This window comes from Manis javanica, chromosome 4 (assembly GCF_040802235.1).
Source record: "Manis javanica isolate MJ-LG chromosome 4, MJ_LKY, whole genome shotgun sequence".
NCBI classification, from domain to species: domain Eukaryota; kingdom Metazoa; phylum Chordata; class Mammalia; order Pholidota; family Manidae; genus Manis; species Manis javanica.
In genome coordinates, this window is record NC_133159.1 from 64,385,620 (window position 1) to 64,405,427 (window position 19,808).

At 39.1% G+C, this 19,808-nt stretch overlaps 1 protein-coding gene across 2 annotated transcripts in view; it reads left to right on the forward strand.

Annotated features, from left to right (window-relative positions):
* Positions 1–13,598: 13,598 nt before the first annotated feature.
* The window catches only part of AK5 (adenylate kinase 5), a 234,247-nt gene continuing 228,037 nt past the window's right edge, over positions 13,599–19,808 (forward strand). The window contains exons 1-2 of one of the 2 annotated variants that reach the window (XM_073234163.1): positions 13,599–14,032; positions 18,166–18,352. In XM_073234163.1, coding sequence (XP_073090264.1) covers positions 13,973–14,032; positions 18,166–18,352 — 247 coding nt within the window. In that variant the 5' untranslated portion in view covers positions 13,599–13,972. The remainder of the gene's footprint in view (positions 14,033–18,165; positions 18,353–19,808) is intronic. The other variant, XM_017679701.3, reaches the window with a different exon arrangement.

The following is a 19,808-nucleotide window of genomic DNA, read 5'->3' on the forward strand; positions in this document are numbered from 1 at the left end:
TATAGTATTCTAGATTTCCCTTGGGCCCCTCATGCACTGGTAAGGAGGAACAATTAACTCTTAGTCCAATATTGAGTTTTGTTTTTTGCTTTTTGGGTTTTTTTTTTTTTATTCAATGTGTTTTAAACCTTAGTGTCACACAATCATTTAAATACCCATTTGGGTAGTGCTCAGTGTCTTAGAGAAACATTTACTGTCTCTCAGACAGCCTTCCCCTGCTCCTCTCCCTAAACTATCTCCATGTGATGAGGGTAGGATGTAGCCTCAGTGGGGAGGTGCTAGGGAAAAGCTGGAGTTCTCAGGCACCAGGTCCTTTGCTTCCTCTGGTCCCTGGGTAATATCCTTTATTTAGCTTCTGCTCAACATTGAGTCTCTGGAACCTGAAGTCTGCTGCTGGTAGATTCATGATCTAGAACCTACTGGCTTAGTCAGGGGCCAGTCCTTCTCCCTGGCTGAGCTTCATCTCAGGCAAGAGAAAAAGGCAAATGCATCCTTCCTTAACTGCCAAGGGCTGCTTGATTTTTTTAAGTGCAGCATTGGAGAATTTTGTAGTATTCTCAAAGGGATGTTACCTCTTTTATAACCCCTGTTGTTATTTATAACCTCTGGAGCTAGACAAGATTTTGGTTAATACTTCATTCTGGCCTGTTAATCATCCAAAATGATGTCAAATATTTGGGACTCAAAACATTTACATCCATTTTACATATTTCATTCATTTTATTTCTTTATTTAACTATGTTTTCATTTTGTTTTGTTTAGTGGATTCTCTACTTTATTTCTCTCTGTGCAGTGAGGTCCCCATTATAGACACCAAGAGTTTGAAAATGTATTAAATGAACTCCTTCTGATAATTGTTACTGGTATTATTATATAATGAATAATTTTAATCAGCTGCTCTTTACACAAAACATATTTTTTCACTAAGTGAGCACAGAATCATAAATTTCAGGACTAAAAGGGACTTTACATAGTAACTCATACAAACCTCTTATGAGAAAACTGTAACTTGGAGAGGTTAAGTAATTTGGCAAGTGCTATATTCCTAGCTAATTAGCAGTTTGGTTAGGATTCCCTAGTCCTTCAGAACTCTCAAAATATTAAAGTTGGAATTATCTGTGCAATTTTTCATGTACAGTCTGATTTCCCCCACCCTCAACACAGTAAATTAAGCTCTGTCAGGGCAGAAACTGTCTGTCTTGTTCTCTGCTGCATCCTCAATGCCTAGTATAGGCTCTTGCACATAATAGATGCTTATTAAATATTTGCTATATAAAGGAATGGGTGGATGGGTGGATGGGTGGATGGATGGATGGATTCAACAAATATGCATGCAGATTCTGATTTAGATACCACTGCTTTTCGTTTGGGACCTGCAAGGGAGAATAAGACAGGATACAGAAAAGAGGTGGACACAGAAACCAAGCACTGCAGGAGCCCTAAGGAATGATTCACTGTGGGAAATTGTGTTTCTTCTTCCCTTGGGTCAGGAAGGCAGTCCTATGGAATGTGGCTGAAAGCCTCATCCCTGGAGTCCTTCGTCAGCCTCCACAAAATCCAGGGCTTAGATCTCCACTCAAGACCTTACACACCATTTACCCACAGTCAGTTGCATCCTGCATTTTGATTGTTTCGTTCTAGAAGGGTGGCTCATACTAAGTTAAAAATACACCAATGTGTCCACAATTTCTGCAGAACAGATGACTCACAGTTCAAATCACATGAAGGGAAATGATTATAAGTCAGCTGTGAACTATGGGTTCCAGAACAATTTAAGGCACTAGCCTGCCTAGTTCAGTGAAAACATTGGTAAAATCTTTATAACCATGGTTCACAATCATATGTAGAACTCATTTCTCAGGCTCTTTCGAATCCTTTTGATGATACCATGACATGCTGTAATAATAGAGAAGTTATATAATTGTCAGGTTGAATTCTTTTTCCCACTTAGGAAGGTACCATAGGAGAGAGATGAGATTCGTTGTCTTGTCCTTCAATGTAAACTTCCAGTCATGGGAAGTCAGAAGCCATGAAGAAGGAAATGCTCTTAGTTCATATTAACCACTAAACAAATTATTGCTAAAATCTGTTCTTGTAACCACCAGTGAGAAAATGGTAAGTGCCACTAAAGAAGAATGAACATTCCCCCCAGTGGCATCAGTTGTATCCATCCATTAGATCCACCTTCTCTCTTCCAGGAGGGTGCCCAGGTTGGCTGAGGTGGAAGTGAATATGCAGCTGCTGGCTGTGGATATACTTGAAATAGGAAGCAGATTTGTAGAATTGTATCACCAGTCCCTGACATTATCATGGATCAATATTTCAAATGATGCCTCATATAGACACTCAGCAATGGGCAGTGGCCATCAGCAGACCATGATCCATGGGTCAGTTGAATAATATAGGCCTTCTGTATAGAGTAAAATAATTTTGAATTCTAGTTAAATAAAGAGAACAGACAAATACGAAAAAAATAGTATGTCAAATCCTTGAGAATGTCAGTAATATGTAGCAGAGATGTTCAAAACAGGAATCTTTTGCTATTAAGAAATAAAAAATTCTAAAGAACTTATAAAGAACAAAGTGTGTGGCAGTCTTAAGGGGAAAAAAGGGAATATTTAGGCTATACAATCTGCAGCCTGCCTGGCAAACAGATAAAGTAACAAGGATTTTGAAATTTAATGTACAGAGATGCTATACAGCTATAAATCAAGAGTGTTTTTAAATTTCTAGCAACAACCAAGACAGAAACAGTATAAGGAAGCAAACAGAAAGAGCTCATTTGCTTCACTGCATGGAGTGTAAAAGTATATCTGTGAATCAGGATTCAAAAGGCAGAGTTGCTCACATCACAAAGTTCATTGAAACATTTGGACATATTTATGTGTACATTCATATTATACATCATAATTCAGACATATTCATATAAATGGGAAAGTGGAGATGATGGCCTTTCCTACAAAATAAGGTATGATTGGAAGTATCAGTGGACATGAAAACTCTACAGGGCTGGTCACTGGTTTGGGGCCAGCACCTTCTGGTCTTTGCCTCATTTGACGCCATGGAAGTGATGACAGCTAACCATCAAATCATGTTCACTCAATAGGGAGCCTAGGAATGTAACAGAGATTTTTGAGCTTTACTAATATTGCACACAGAAAGTGAAGTTACTTTCTTAATGAACAGTTTAAATCATTATGTACTCTCAAACGTTAGAATAATGGATATCAAATTGCTGCTATGGAAAATGTTTCTTACAAAGATTCCGCATGTTTATAGTGACTAGTCTGATGGCATAGGGCGCAAGTGAGATTGCCAGTGAAATCCATTCTTTCTTCAATGACTAAAACAGCCTGAAGATCTAGAGATTCACATCTTTTCAACCATTTAACACTTTTGAGAGATTGTTCGATGGAAAATGGGTCAATAAATCCTTATTTACCCAGAACCTGGGAAACAACCCAAGCTTAAAAATTCTTACTTTAAAGTTGTTCTTAAGGACTTGCAACAGCTGGTTTTAATGTCTGGTTCACTGCCACAGTGTCAGTTTTACTTTAAGATGTAGAAGCAACTTCCTGAAGACAACGAGGAGAAAGTAAAAGTGGTGAAGTGGGAAATAGCAAAGGCAAACTGAGGCTTGGCTGCAGGGAAAGGTGGGCACCCCATCTCACACTCCACCAGCTTCTTTTCATTTCAGAGGCAAGATTGTTCCACCTTCCTCCACAAGCTCAAATAGCAAACTGTTGCCACAGTTATATTTCAATGCAGAGATATTAATTATCATGCTCATTCTAGTATTTGATGTACTTTGACTCATAAAAACATCACTAAAAAAGGTTTGAACAAAATGCTACAGGACTTTATGGGAAGCAATTATTTCATGCTGCAGAAATGAAGGAAAGCTTTATGGGGATGATACTTCACCAAGAGCCTTACAGCAGGAAGAATTCAGGCATGCAGAACTAGGGAGGTTTCCAGACAGAAAGAAGAACCTGAGCAAAGGCAAGGAGGCATCTAGGCAGCAGATCAGCTTAATCTGTGTTCCCAGTGTAGGAGAGGAAATAGCAGATAATTAGAATCAGGCTCTTAAATGACAGAATAAAAAATTTGGTAGGCAATGAACTGGAATTAGGAGGCAGAAAATTAAGATCGTTTCTGCTCTGCACTTACCAGCTCAATCCCTCAATGAGTTGAAGATAAATATTACCATTTTTATAAAAGAGAAAACTGAGGCTTAGACTGGTTAATAACTTTTGGATATCAGATAGCTAGGTAAGACAGAGACAACGCTGGAAGTTAGGACTCATGGGGTATCTTCTTTCAACTCCACTGTAGTGTCCCTTGCTGCACTGTAAGCTTTGGTTTAGTACCTTCTTCTCTGCAGAGACCAGAAGCATTTTGTCACACTGGCTGTGTCTTTGTTTCCTAAAAACCTAGCATGGTATGTGGCATATAGTACACACTTAGTAAATGTTAGCTAAATGAAAGAATTAATATCTAGCAGCCTGTCTTAATAGCAGAACTGGAGCACAGGAGAGAGGCCAAAGCTGGAGATGTAGAAGTCCCCTGCTGAGAGGTCGTTAGTATAGGCACAACATAGATGAGCTGAAAGGTATTTGTAATAAATTCAAAGATCATTTAATGAATGTTGACTTTGGGGTGAGCATAAAGACACTTTTTCTTTTGGCTCTTAGTGACTGGTAGCTATCAAGTGCAAAGATGTCAGGGTGACTGTCCCCATGAAGCCACCAGGGCCATGTCAGGAAACACCTTCTTTTGAAAGTGGATCCTCAGGATAACAGAGAGATGCAAAAATTTCCTCTTCTTCCACAAAGGCAGTTCCAACAATGAGACTTCCAACATTTCATTAGCATTAATCTTCACAGATCACGTTTTCCTGTTTCTGAAAATTGCAAATAAGAATGCTGTGGAAGACAGAAAAAACACAATTCAACATTTCCTTAAATACACACTGGTTTCATGCTGTATTCCCTGAAGATGAGAGGAACGATGACCTCTGGGAATCCATTTGGAGCTTATAATTTGAAAATAGATTAACTGATGAAAGACTTTGTTTTGCTTTAAATCATGGAAGTGTAGCAACAGCCAACAGTTTTTTAGAAAGGCATGAACAAGGTCACAATAACCTTTTTCTGTCCTGATTATTGTTATTGTGCAAAACCAGTGACCAGGGACAGCTGAGTAGAAAGATACCTATCACCTAGAACCAATTATCAGGACTAGTACATACTCTCTCTTTGTTTGATTGATTTAAATTGTATCCTGCTTTCTAGCTACAAGTATGAGAAATAAAAGCAAAGGCAAGTGAAATGCTCAAGCAGCAAATTACAGTTATGAAGAGATAAACTTGCATCTATAACTTGATGCAATTAAACCTCTCTTTCCCTGATCTAGGCTAGTCAATGTAGACGGGGTTTGAAAATGATAATCCTAAAAAATAATGGAGCAAATAAATTTACAAATACATAGCACATCAAAAAATGAGGATGCAAATGCTCCCTGAAGAAATGACATTATTTATAAATCACTCAAATGATCATTTCAGAGTATTCATTATGTATATGACATTGATAAGCTGCATAGGGGTACAACCATAAAGACATATTTTGGGGGCTGGAGCAGATGATAGGAACAAACACACATAAATAAAGTACAAGGTACAATAGAGTTACAAGAACATCCTAGAGAGCACAAAGGAAGAAATTACTTAAATCCATTAGGGTTGAACACAGATGGCTTTTAAAAGAAGGTACATTTAAGTGGATCCTTGTAGATATGGGAATATTTCACTAAGTGGAAAACAGAGGAAATAAATTATAAGCTAAAGGAATCAAATAAGTAAGGGCTCAGAAATTTTTAAAAAGTATGGAATGCATGTGATCAGTATAGCAGAAGATATACCTAGTAAGGTAAACTGGAATGAAATTACAGAGGGCTTGAAATTCTGTTAAAAAATTTGTGATTTATTCTCTACATCAGCACTTCCCAATAGAAGTTTCTGTGATGATAGAAACGTTCTATATCAGCACTATTCAACATGGTGGCCACTAGCCACATATGGTTATTTAGTACTTAAAGTGTGGCTAGTTCAACTGAAAAACTGAAGTTTTAATTTTATTGTATTGAACTTATTAAATAATTAATGTATTAAATTTAAACATCTGTGGCTAGTACACCATATTGGACAGTGCATACAATGGTAGCCACTAAAATTTTTGCACAAGAGATTGACATGATTGGAGAAATGTTTTAGTATTAGTTTTCCTTTGCACAACCTAAAATGTTGATTCATTTGGGAAAAGGACCTCTTTAAATTAATCACTTCTCATGGAATCTCCACTCGATCTTCAGTTTATGACTCTATCTAATTTAAAAAGCAGTGTGACTGTTAATTAATTGTATTCAGAGGAACAGTTAATAGAGAAAACTGGCCAAACAGAATAGATTTTTTTAAAAAAAACAGTAGCAGATGGTAAATTGTGGTAATTCAAAAAAATTTCTAGCATACCAACAAGAACATCTTGTGACTGTTGAAAAATAACACATTTCATTCCTTGGATGGAAACATATCTTACTCATCCTAAGCTGATTAATGTATGTATTACTAATAGATTGTTCATGAGACATATAGTAAAAACCCAAAATTAGGTAATGTAGACATTCAAAAGGGCATACTGGTTCTGCCACATATGTGTGTTTAGGAATTTTAAGCCTCTAGGCTCACAGAATTGCCATCTGTTGATAATAATAAAAAAGAATAATAAAAACACAAATGTGTTATTTGCATTCTGCAAAAAAATTTAAAAAATAAATTAATGTCATATTTGTTTTTCTCTGGGGCCTATATGAGACTCAAAAAAGTTTTTATTTCAAAGCATGTCAGAATATTTATTTAAGTCAACATAAAAATGCTTCTCTGTATTTTAGCTATAGCTTTTAAACTTAGAGGCTCCTTGTAATTCAAGCTGTTTTCTTATTTATACTTATCATAGCCAAGTTAAGTTGACTGATGGAGACTAGATTTGATGAAATTACAGATTTCCCATTGGCAGGTAAAATATCTATACAAATGAATGAACATTGAAATTATAAACCTTAAGTTCCAAGTATGTTTCTGTAACAGGTGGAAATCCCTCTCTTCTACTTGCAGAAGTTTCTTTTCGTGTAACACATAGGTTAACTTTGGGTCTTAGATGGTTGCTTTAAACCAAAGGTTGGGATGGAAACAGAATTGTGGTTCAATAAGTAGTAGGAAAAATTCACCCTATGTTTACCCCCTTCAGAGCAAGTCAGAATTCCTTTCTGTGTATCTACTTTTGTAAGTTAGTAAGCTACTTCTGGCCAGTTAGTTAATAATCTCCTGCTATTCTCAGTCCAAAAAAACATTTCTCTTTCCCTCATATACCACATCCAATCTGTCAAGAAATTCTGTTTGTTCTACCTTCAAAATACATCTAGAATCTAACCAGTTCTCATCGTGCTGCTGACTTTATCTGTCATAGGAATCACATGGCCTCCCAACTGTTCCCCCCGCTCCTACCTTGCTCTCTTATCTCTTCCTGAAACAGCATGTAGATAGATGTTCCTTTTAAAATGTAAGTCAGATCATGTTAGTTTGGGCTCAAAACTTCACTATATCCTGTTTCATTTAGAGTGAAAGTCCAAGAACTTACCACGGTTTACGAAGTCCAATGTGACTTGGCTGCACTGCTCTCAGCCCTTCTCCATCATCCTGCTCAGCCGTTCAGCTTTGTTTTGCCAGAACATGTCAGGCACCCTCCCTCCTGCAGACACCTAAACTGACTGCTCCTCCAGATATTGGCAGGGTTAATTTCCTCATGTTCTCAAATTATTGCCTGAATGTCACCTTCTCCATGATACCTTCCCTCACCACTCTAAAATTGTCACCAGCCTCTGGCCCTCTTTTCTTTCCTCTACTTGTTCTTTTCCCACAGCACTTATCACCTTCTAACAAATAACACTTACCTATGATTACGTTGTTTATTATTTCCCCCTTTTAGGCACAAGTTCCATGTATGTGTTTTATTCACCTGTGTGCCTGGCAGCACGGCGTGCCAGCAATGCTGGACACAAAGTAGGGACTCAAGGAATAACTGGATGAGTTATTATAAAAGACTATTTTCATTGTAATTTGTGTAGCTTAATCATGTATGTATAAATCCTTATATTTCTAGACATTACAAAGACATTGCTTGAGCTAGATTTTCTTAGCACCTAAAGATAACCCCACATAGTAAATCAGGAATCCCTATCAATGGCATTAACACTTTCAAGTTATCTTGGTATACTTAAAAAGGCTCCAAGTTTGTTTTAAAAAATATTAGAAAGTTTACTTTTTCCTGCTAGGGTATCTTTCTAAATTTCTTCGACTGAATTCTAAGCATTCTCTAGCTCCAGATAGAGACAGTTCATTCTTGCATTCATGTGTATGTACTTTAGGCCGGGCAATGTTCAAAGCACCAGGAATATCATGATTTCTAGGACACAGTCCCTGTTCATGAGAAGTTTAGAACCTTACCGTGAGAGAGACAAAGCTATAACCAAATTATTACTTACAAACACATAGTGTTTTCAGCAAATCTGACTCAAGTGTAGTAATAAAGGCACAAGCAAAGAACTGATCAAAAGTTGCAAGTTCACTTTTGATCTACTTATTAATTAATAAAATAGCATGGAACAGTTTAGGAGGGCATGGAATTTAAGAATGAGATGGTCTTGGATTTGAATCCCATACTTCGCCATCTTTCCCTTCTTATCATGTATCTTTTTATTGAAACATGAGTGTTAGTTCTACAGCTGAATGAGTTTTCACAAGATGAGCATATCCATGTAACCTGCAAGCAAATCAAGGAATAGGACATTAGTAGTATCCCCCAAATCCTCCTTGAGTTCTCTCTTAGTCGCTCCCCTATGGATAACCCCTATGCTAACAGTAAAAATTGGTTTTACCTGTTTTTGTTCTTTATATAAATGAAATAATACAGTTTTGTGCCTGCTTTTTACTCGATATTATGTTTGTGAGACCTGTCTGTATTGTCGTGTAGCTAACATATGTGAAAAATGTTCCCACTGTTTAGAATATTCCATTTTGTGAATATAACACAATTTATGTGCTATGTTGTGGGGGAATATTGGAATAGTTTGCAGTTTGGGGCTAATACATATCTTTTGGTGAATACAGAAAACATGTATGGTCACTTACTATGTTGATAGATAGTGACTACACTAGAGGGGATGAGGATTTAATAATACGGGTAACTGTTGAACCACTGTGGTTGTATATTTGAAACAAACATAAGATTGCATATCAATGATACCTTAATAAAAAATAATGTATATGCTCGGCTTTAACAGTGATTTCCAAACAGTTTTCCAAAGTGGTTTTGCAAGTTTACATTCCCCCAGAAGTGTAGGTGAGTTCTAGTTATTCCAAAGCCTCATTAACATTGGTATGTACCGTCCTTTTTCAAAGTAATCATTCTGGTGAGTATATAGTGGTATCACATTGTTTAATTTGCTTTTTTCTAGTGACTAATTAAATTACTACCTTTCACATATTTATTGGCCATTTGAATTTGAATTTGGAGATCCTTTTCTGTGAAGCATCTGGTAAGTCTTTTGTCCACTTTTCTATTGGATTGTCTTTTCCTTATTGATTTATAGATACTCTTTATACATTCAAGTTCTTTATTGGATATAAATATTGCAAATAGTGTCTGCTAAGTCTTTTGTCCACTTTTCCATTGGGTTGTGTTTTTCTTATTGATTTATAAATGTTCTTTATATACTCAAGTCCTTTATTGGATAAAAGTATTGCAAATAGTTCCTCCTACTAACAGAGTGCCTTTTTGTTCTCAATGGTGTCCTTTGAGGAACAGAAGTTATCACTTAATATAGTCTGACTTATAATTTGTGCTTTTACTACAAATACCTTTAATGACTAAGAAATCTTTGTCTACTTACTGGTCACAAACATCTTCTCCTATGCTTTCTTCTAAAAGCTTTATGACCTTACTGCTTATAGTTAGACGTGAAATCCATCTGGAATTGATTTTTGTGCATACATTTCAATCAGTTTTATTTGTGTGATATGAGACTTCAAGTTATTGTGTGAATTAAATTAAACTGTGGTAAAGTGCATTATATATTAACCCTCATGACATGTAAGACACTGCACTAGGCACTCTGGCAGATACAAAGATAAATTGCTTCCAAAAGCTGCTAATAGCCTGTTAAAGGACACATGCAGTTTTTTTTATTAAGATATCATTGATATACACTCTTCTGAAGGTTTCACAAGAAAAACAATGTGGTCATTACATTCACCCTTATTACGAAGTCCCCCCCATACCCCACTGCAGTCGCTGTCCATCAGAAGACACATGTAGTTTTGCAAATATTCTATAAGACAGACAATGACAAATAGTATAATAGAATCATAAACAAATGCATGATTGTGAGGTAGCAGCAAAAGTATAAATAATGAAAGAAAAAGGAATTATGAAGAAAATGACCCAAGTTAGAAGGGAGAGGAGAGAAAGTAGGACTTAGCAAAGTGGATAAAAATTAAGTTATGATGTATTTTTTAATAAGAAATTTTAAATTAAGAATGAAAAATGTGATGTGTAGTAAGGATGTGGTAAAACTGGAATACTCAAGCACTCAAAATATTGCTCATGGCATTACAAATGGACTAGAACTTTCTGGAAATCTGACAAATTAGAACAAAATGAATTTTCCATTTTATCCAATAATCCCACTTTCGCACAATTTTCTGAGAAATAATAAAAAATGTGAAAATATAGGCACACAATTCTTTAGACCAGAATTATATTGTTTATTGGTAATGGTAATATAAATGGTAAAAATACCATTATTATGTTTAGTAGCATAACAGCAGAAGCAACCAAAATGTGCAGCCATAGGAGAAAATGGTTAAGTTGCTTATGTCAAAGCTTCTGAATAAACTCATACAAGCCATCTTAAAAAATGGCTATGTAGAGCACGGAAATGTGTGTAATTATAATTATGATGATGTTTCTGAAACACTATGTATTTGGGAAAAATGTTGGAGGGGAATACAGATAAAAAACAAATAATTATTTATGGTGGTAAAGAAATGCTGAAATGTTTTAGGGTGGTAAAAGAAAAGTCCATTTTTAAAACTTCCTCTGCTGCTTTCAGCAAACACTCTGGACTGTGCCCCCAGCTTCAAATCAACATTTGAGCCTGTTTGACATTCATCATTACATTTATGACTATCTGATATGTTTTTGCTTACGTCTTGGTGGGACAGGAGAGGGCAGGCAGAGGTAATTGCTTATCTGCTGTTTATTTATCCCTATCTGATGTTGTTTAGTCACTTTAACTTGCCTACTGTCTACTTGCATTTCTTATATGATCCTTCTAGAAAATGCAAGTTCCCTGACAACATGGATCATGGACCATCTCATTCACTGCTCTATTTCAGAACCTAGCACACTCTCCCCACATGGAAGCAGAACTTTTTGGTGACAATGGATGTGAACTAATCATCTTGACTTGTTAGAGTTTACAGGAATGCATCCCCAAATGCACAAAATGGGCAAAGGGCCGTGAACCCTTTATACACCCACCTGTAGAATTTCATATCAGGGAATGATGGGCCAGCTTTCCCATGGCCAGGATATCTTTGCTGTTCCTTGTACTGTCTCTGTCCTTTCCTCCAAACCATCAGCCTGCCTTTTAAGCATTATACTTCCCACACACAGCCCTTCCGGACCAGGCCACAACACCTTTGTAAAAGTACTTACGAACATCCTGCCTCTTTCATATATCTGGAACACACTGAAAAACACTGATTGACAATGCATAAGGCTACCTGAAAATTTGCCACATCTCCACTTACTTTGTTTTCCAGGCTATCTAGAATATTTAATGCAATGCAGCCTTCCTTACCTCCTCTTTTTATAGAAGCAACTTGCCACTCTTGCCCAGCTACACTAAAGTGCATTTAGAATCACATTATCTATTTAGGATACATTCCTCCCCAGGAGGGAGGATATGAGCTGTGCCCTCCCAGATTTTTTTCTAGAAAGGGTGACCTTGAAAGTTCCTACAGAAAGTGGCCTCTTCAGTTCTAGGTGCTTCACATCAGCTGTGCCTGCTCACAAAGGCTTCATACCATGGATCCTTATACTTCTCAAGCATTGTTGCATAGGGAAGAGACAATGCTTCACTACTGCAGTAACCTGCTCTTAAATAAGGCAAAGAACATCACAAGCCAGGACTGTAAGTGGTGTGGCATACCTGAGGGCAGAAACCAATTTCTGTGGAACTGCAACACCTGCCTCGTTTAAGGCTAGCATGTGACACATGGTTTCACAAGTGTTTGGAAAACTTGATTTTACTTTACAAAACTCAATTAATTCTTGAGTACTCAACAAAACTGCAGCTATAGTTTAGCTTTGAGTAGCAGTTGTTTGTGTGACAAGAAATAAAACCAAGAAAAGATCTACAAAGATGAACATGAAATGGACAGTCAGACATTGGTTTTTGGAAGCAGTTGGAGAGTTTCCTCTCTCCCTGGCCAGACTCCAGATGTCAGTCCCTATCAGAGCCTCCTTTTCTCTCACATACCTTCCCACAGTGTCAGGCCTTGCACAGTTAGGGGCCGTATTCTAGGATGGCATGAAACATCTTTCAAAGAGGCAAGGAAAAGACATCTTAATGGGGGAAATGAGTCAGTCATCTTGGAAGCAAGGAGAAGGATGTTACCTTGATAACAGCCTGTACCAGGAAGGTTCTTTACCCTAATGGCCATCTTCCACACTTGGCTAAACTTGCCCAAGGGTGTTCTGACAGCCCATGGTCCACTAACTACACACTGTCAGATCTTACTGGCATGGCATCCACCCCACCTCCTAAGCCCGCTTCCAAATTTAAGGCATCTCCAGCTCTCCACCACCCACTTCTCTCCTCCACCTTCCCGAGACTCTCTGTGGAGATAATTAACTGGTTGACTACTTCCTAATACTTCTGTTCAATGAAGATTTCAGGCCCACTCGAAGGCATATACTGAAATCTGTAAGGAATTGTGATACTGACAGGGAAAAAGTTCGAAACCAGCTAGCAAAACTTTTCTAAAAGATAGAAATGACGAAGATCTAAAAATTATCTTAAGGGAATGAATTCCACACCGTAAGTTTCCTTTTCTTCTTGCCCCCAGCTCCCTATTATGAAAAATCTGTAACTTTTAGGAATAAATGATAAATTCTGTGACAAGTGTCTTGCTGGGAACCCCGTGGGGACGGAGAAGTAACCGTGTGCGTGTGTAGAAGGTTCAGAGAAGCGAAAGGGTCGAGGGTTCCTGGAACCCCCGACTCTATTCCTTGGCCACCTCGCTCCAGGTTGTCGCGGCCCTGGAGCGGCGCGCAAGGAAGCGCAGCGCCGGGGCGGCGAGGCGGCCGGGAGGGATGCGCCTGCGAGGCCCCGGCGCGCGCCCGTCCCCACCCCCGCACCCCGCGCCCGCCCGCACGGCGTGACTGGCCGCCGCCGCAGACCCGGCTCGGGGAGGCGCAGAACGCGGGGCGCTGAGCGGGAGAGGCTGGAGGGCTGCCGCCTTGCCTTCGCCGCGCAGTCCGCCCTCCTCCGCTCCCTCCGCCCCTCCTCTGGCGGCGCGCTGCCTGGGAGTCCTGGAAGCCGCTGCTTCGAGCCCGCAGCTCGGACGCGGGGACCAGCACTGAGGCGGGGAAGCCGGGAGCGCGGAGACCACAGCCCCGAGGACAGGCGGAGGGCGCCCTGGCCTGGGCGCGCCGAGCCGAGCGTGTGAGAGTCTGCGCGTGAGAGCGAGGGCTGCACCCGTGCTCGACGCAGACCCCGCCAGCCTCCAGCCCAGTCGCGGCCGCCCGGAGCCTCCCCGCCTGCGCTCCAAGGCACGCGCGGCACAGCCATGAACACCAACGATGCCAAGGAGTACCTGGCCCGGAGGGAAATCCCTCAGCTTTTCGAGGTAGGGGGCTCGGGCCGGCAGAGAGGCGGGAGGATCGCGGGAGGCGTCTCCGGGGTTCGGGGCGAAGAAGCCGCGCCGAGACCCACCTTGCCTGCGCGGGGCATGGAAGTGAAGGGGCTTGCAGAAGCTCGCCCGCCCGGGGATAGACGTCTTTCCTGGGCGTTTCCGGGGTCCTTGTCCGATGGCTGGGCTCGGAAGCCTCAGCTCGCAGTTCAAGTTTCGGTGTTGGAGCGGGTTCTGGAGGCAGGCTGCGCCCGGTGCACCCGTCGGATGCGGACACCCAGGGGGAGCTGCAGGCAGCGGCCGGCCGCGCTCTCTGCGGGCGAGGGCCCGGCCAGGTGGGTACGAGCAAGGACCCGAAACTGGAGTCGAGAGTCCGCGCGCCGAAGTCGGGCCCCGGCGGTGAAGAAGTGTGGATTAAAGCAGCCCTTCCCGGGGTTAGCTTGGAGGAGAGGGATGAAGCTGCGAAGCCCAAACCCAGACCCATCCAGTGCGGCGCTACCTCCCGATGGCAGGCACCCAACGCGGCTCCGCGCTTTCGGTGAATGAACTCCTGAGCATGTCTTCCCGTCGCCGGGGAGGGAATGGTTCTCCGTCCTCGCCTCCCCGGCGGTGGAAAGCGAGTCCGAGAGGGAGCCGCGAGGCGGGCGTGACTCCTGTTGCTCTGTCCTCAGACCGCATCCCAGCCATCAGCTGAACCAGGGACCCGGGACATGGGGGACACACCTGGGCAATGTGGGAGAGGCGGCTTGAGAAATGAACTGAAGGTACCTTGGTTAGCTCTCAACCGCAGCCTCCGTCGCGCCTGTTTTGCTTCCTTTCCTTCCCTGTTTGAATTTTAGAACATTCCTGAATCCTGTGTGCTTTTGCTTAGGTTAAAAAAAAAAAAAAAAAAAAAAAAGAAGAATGGAAGGGAGCCAAGCCTCTTACAGTGAGCCCTGAATGGGGAATTCCGTTCACTGCTATCCTGGCCCCCATTTCTCAAAGATGATAGGCTGTAAAACTGATAGAGTAAACTAAGATCGTGAGTTGTTCTTTCTCCTGTTTGGGGGGTTTGTTATGCTAAAAGATATTTGACACCACCACCTGTGAAAATAATTTTGCCCCTGTGTTTCTAAATTGTCTTTAAAATAGGCCTCCATTATTACGAATCTTTATTTTCTCTCGCCTCTGTAAGCCATCATTTTCAGGTCCATTGAAACCAAGATTTCCAGTAAACCACCCGCTGAGCACAGGCGTGGTGTGTGAAATCCAGCAAGTGTGTTACTTGTGCTTGAAAATAATCAGGGGGGTTGCATTAGGACAGTTCTTGGGAGGTATCTAGGATTCATATCAGGATGTTTTCTTTTTTTCTTTTTTTTTTTAATTTTCAAGAAGTAAATAATGGAATGAAGAGATGAAGAGTTTTGTCAGAAATACTACAACTGAGATCAATTTCATCCCTACACTTCTACAAGAATAATTAGAAACATCTGCAGGAAGGTCACCTGATTGCAAAGTTCTGCTTAAGAATACATCTTTTTTCCTTTATAAATGTGGGTAAATGTTCCTCCTTGGTAACCACAGAGAATTTTGATAGTCCATGAAAATCACTATGTATAGGAATACGTGATGGCAGGCATTTTTGTTCAGGTGTTACTTTTTTTGTTGGCTTTTCTGCACATGAATGGGATGTTTTAAAATACTGCACACCCAAAAAAGGAAGTCACCCTGTTTAGGTGAAATGCAGTGACACCGTGTACTTAAATGTAGGACTGGACAATGGGAAGATGGAAGGAGACTGCTGGTAACATCCAAAGACTCCATCCTTCTAATTCTAAGAATCAGCACAAGAGCAAAGTAAAACCTGTTCTCCATGTAATTAGCGTAGACAGCAAAAACAAATGCTTTACGTGTCCAAACTTGACTTTCTCCCTCAAAACTACAATGTAAGTATACAAATTTCTAGTATATGAAGTTAAGCAATTAGGTATCTATCAAACCCAAAACAGCTCCAGCTGTGGATATTAAACACCAACATTTGGACATACACCAAGTGACTGTTGAATCTACACATTGTCAACCTACCAGATGTATCTAATGGAACTTTTCAGATTTATTCCTGACTTGAGACATCAGATAGGATGGCATATCTCTTGTAGGTTCAAGTTTGAAATGTGTTCACATTTTTAGATTAAATGTTTAAAACAAAAAAACACTTTCCTCTGATTTTGTCATGAGTTCTTAACTCTAACCATTTGGTGTATATATTGATCCTGTATTACTGTACCTTAGCACAGAGATTTGGCAATTAATATGAATACTGGAGAAAGTCAGATTATTCAAGTTCTCAAAGGATTAGCTCAAAGAGACTGAGTGATAATATTGACTAGTTATCTTGGATCCCTGATCATGGCTGATTATTAAAAGGAAAGATTTAAATTATCCATGAAGGAGTGGAACCCAATTCCCCTTTCTAAAATCAGTACCCTTAGAGGAGTCAGATTTGATTAGGGAAGCTGGAAATGAATATTTTCCAGTAAAAAAAAATCTCCATTGAGTATGTTCACTCATTTTAGGCAATGATAGGGTTTAGAAAAAAAGTTTCTAATCTTCAGTGATTCATATTTTAGTTGGATTATGTGTGGGGCATAGGTAATCTGGCAGTTTTTATCCCATATCATATTTTGGCAAGATATAGATGAATATGTGGGTTTTGCAATCAGAAACCTAGTGGTAGAAACCTGGGCCTATAATTTGCAGCTGAGTAACATCGATCATCATACTAACATTTCTGAACCATAATTTCAAAATCTATAAAATGCAAATAATAATGCCACATTTTGACAGTGCATTGTGTAAGCTAAGGCACACAGAGAGTAACACGGCCACAGAGTTAGCTGTAATAACATGGGAGGAATGTGATGAATTAAACACTGTGTGTCTTGACACACAAATTGTATGCGGATGCCCAGGTTATTTTTTTCCTCTCCCTCTGCAAATGAGCTCCTCTGATTCAACCCACATTGTGTAGGATTTCAGGGAACAAAGATACCAGGTAAGAACTGCTTACCATTTTGAGCAAATTGCACGAGAATAATTTGAAAATAAAATACCATATTTAGGAAAGATGTTGGCCTTTCAAAGGGTGTGTGTTTTGTGCATTAATAAGGTATATTGGTGATAATCATCAGTATGCTTTTTTCATGAAATATTCTAAGCAAAAATATTTTTCATATCAGCCCAATTCCAAAGAGCCAGTATTTCCATATTTGTAGCATTTTTAGAAACTAATACACTAAAACATGTGGCACATTGGGCACCAAGTTTTTCTCTGAAACTTCAGTGGATATTGTAGGTGACTTCAAGTAGCACTTTTTTGAGTTACAGAATTTATGTATTGAGTGAATTTTTTGTCCTAATTAGAAAACAGTCCAATATGCACCTACTATGTATCAGGCAAAGTGTCAGGGGCTAGAGACTGAAAAAATACATAAGACCCACACTGTGTTGTTGAGGAGTTTATAGTTTAGAAGAGGAGACCAACACATAAATAAGTGGTTTCAGTATAAATTATGGGTAAGGTGGTTTTTTCTGATACCATGGAACACAGAAAAAGGTGTCTACCAGCCAATCTGGGGGCTCAAGGGAGTCTTCTTGATGATACTGATACTAACTAAAGCCACCAATAACATTTATTTTATATTTGCTATGTGCCAGGCGTTTAATATGTATTTTATAAATATTAAATTTTTTAGTCCTAAAAACAAAACCTCTGAGGTAAGTATTATTGGTCCCATTTAGAGATGAAGAAACAGGTTTGGAGACTTGAAGGACCTGTAGGAATGAGAAAAATAATAGCTTGGGCATTTTTACACACTGCACTTTATCTCACTTTGATAGGGCTCTTCCATTTTTAAAAGTACATTTGCCTGAATTGTTTAAAGGCAAAGAATGCTGCACTGAAAAGTTATTGGTCAAGAATTTAAGGGGTTATCTTAATTATTCAATCAGATCTTAATTGCAGCTCTAATTGTTTATTAACAAACAAATGCAAAGAACAAAACCATCCAGAATTTGAAGATGGCGGATTATTTTAACATAGGTGATTTTAAAACATATTTTGTATGTACATATTTTGTTGTGTGTTTCAGAGCCTTTTGAATGGACTGATGTGTTCTAAGCCTGAAGATCCAGTAGAATACTTGGAAAGTTGTTTACAGAAAGTAAAGGAGCTGGGTGGCTGTGACAAAGTGAAATGGGATACATTTGTCAGCCAGGAAAAGAAGACTTTACCTCCACTCAATGGAGGGCAGTCAAGGAGATCCTTTCTAAGAAATGGTAATGTATATGTAGAATAATACACAGTTTATAGTAATAGCAGATCTCTTTAAAATATACTGTATAGACTATAGGCAGTGACTTAACCTATTAGGTTTCCAAATGCTGGGAAAGATATGTAGTCCTGGAATATGATTGATCTTCCTCTGCTACTGATTTAATCATCTCCGTGATAAACAAAATTACATACTGTTGTCCAGCACTTCACTAAAGGCTTAATGAAATTTTATATTACTGATTTCATTATTTTGAAAAATGAATTGCATTAGCAAACTTAGACTTTTTCTTAAAAGTACAAACAGGATTTTTCCAAATAAATGAGTAGATGACAGACAAAATTGATAGTTATTATGTAACAATTCAACATTTTCTTATTAGCTGGGAAGAGATTTGACTTACTAATACATTTCCAAATTCAGGCTTCATATTAATGCATACACATAAATGCATGTACAGTTAATACTAATTAATTCAGCAAGGAGTTATTAAGCAGCTAGTGAATGCAGTACATTATATTAGGCATTTGGATGCTCCATAAAAGAAGTAGAAGACATGAATTTGTTTAACAATGTTAGGAATAGATTGGAACTAAGAACTGGGGTTTGCTAGAGAAAATTCATGGTATTCTGATCGCTTTCTGAAATAGGTGCTTATCAAAATTAATGGTTCAACATCAGCCAACCAGCCTTCTACGCTCTGGATGAAATTTGAGAAGTATAATAGTATGTGCAAAATAGAATCAGTTTCAATCGGGGGGAATTAAATCAATTCTTCCTGGGTGGCCAAGATCATTATATTTTCAAAATTTAAACCATTCTAAAAAATTGCACCACAAAAAGTTTTAGCTGTAAGATAGAATTGGAAGTGGACACAATTATATTTGCAATAAATATGAAAGGGAAATAAATCTTTGTTTTATCTTACTTAGTCATGACCCAATTAGATTTTATTAGAATGCAATGTGAGGAAAAATCATGGTGTGTCAATTTTTAAGAAACATAAGCAGAGAGAGAAAGCAGAAACAACATTTTCTCAGAAACTTCTCCAGAAAAGAATCTTTTCCTGTCCATGCAGGAGTCATCACTAGGTGATTTAGACTTTGGTGTTCAAGAAAGTACCTTTAGCCAGTTACCACTGCAGCACACCACTTGGTCAATTACTGCTTTGGCAAACAAAATATTTGTGTGGCTTGAAGAGTTCATATTCCTTCCCCAAATGGCTAACTTACTTCCCAGGGTATAATCATACTGTTAGATTCTGGCTTATTATTAAATACATGCCCCATGTCCTTGTAAAAGCAAGTGAGATAAACAAGGAACTGCTTTCTAAATCTTTAAGTACTAATAATCCTCTGGCATTACAGGATTTAGCTAAGATATTTTTACATATTTAAATTTAAATCTAAGAGGATATGACATTCACTTAGTTAAAAAGTTGCTGTAAGACAGGGTATATA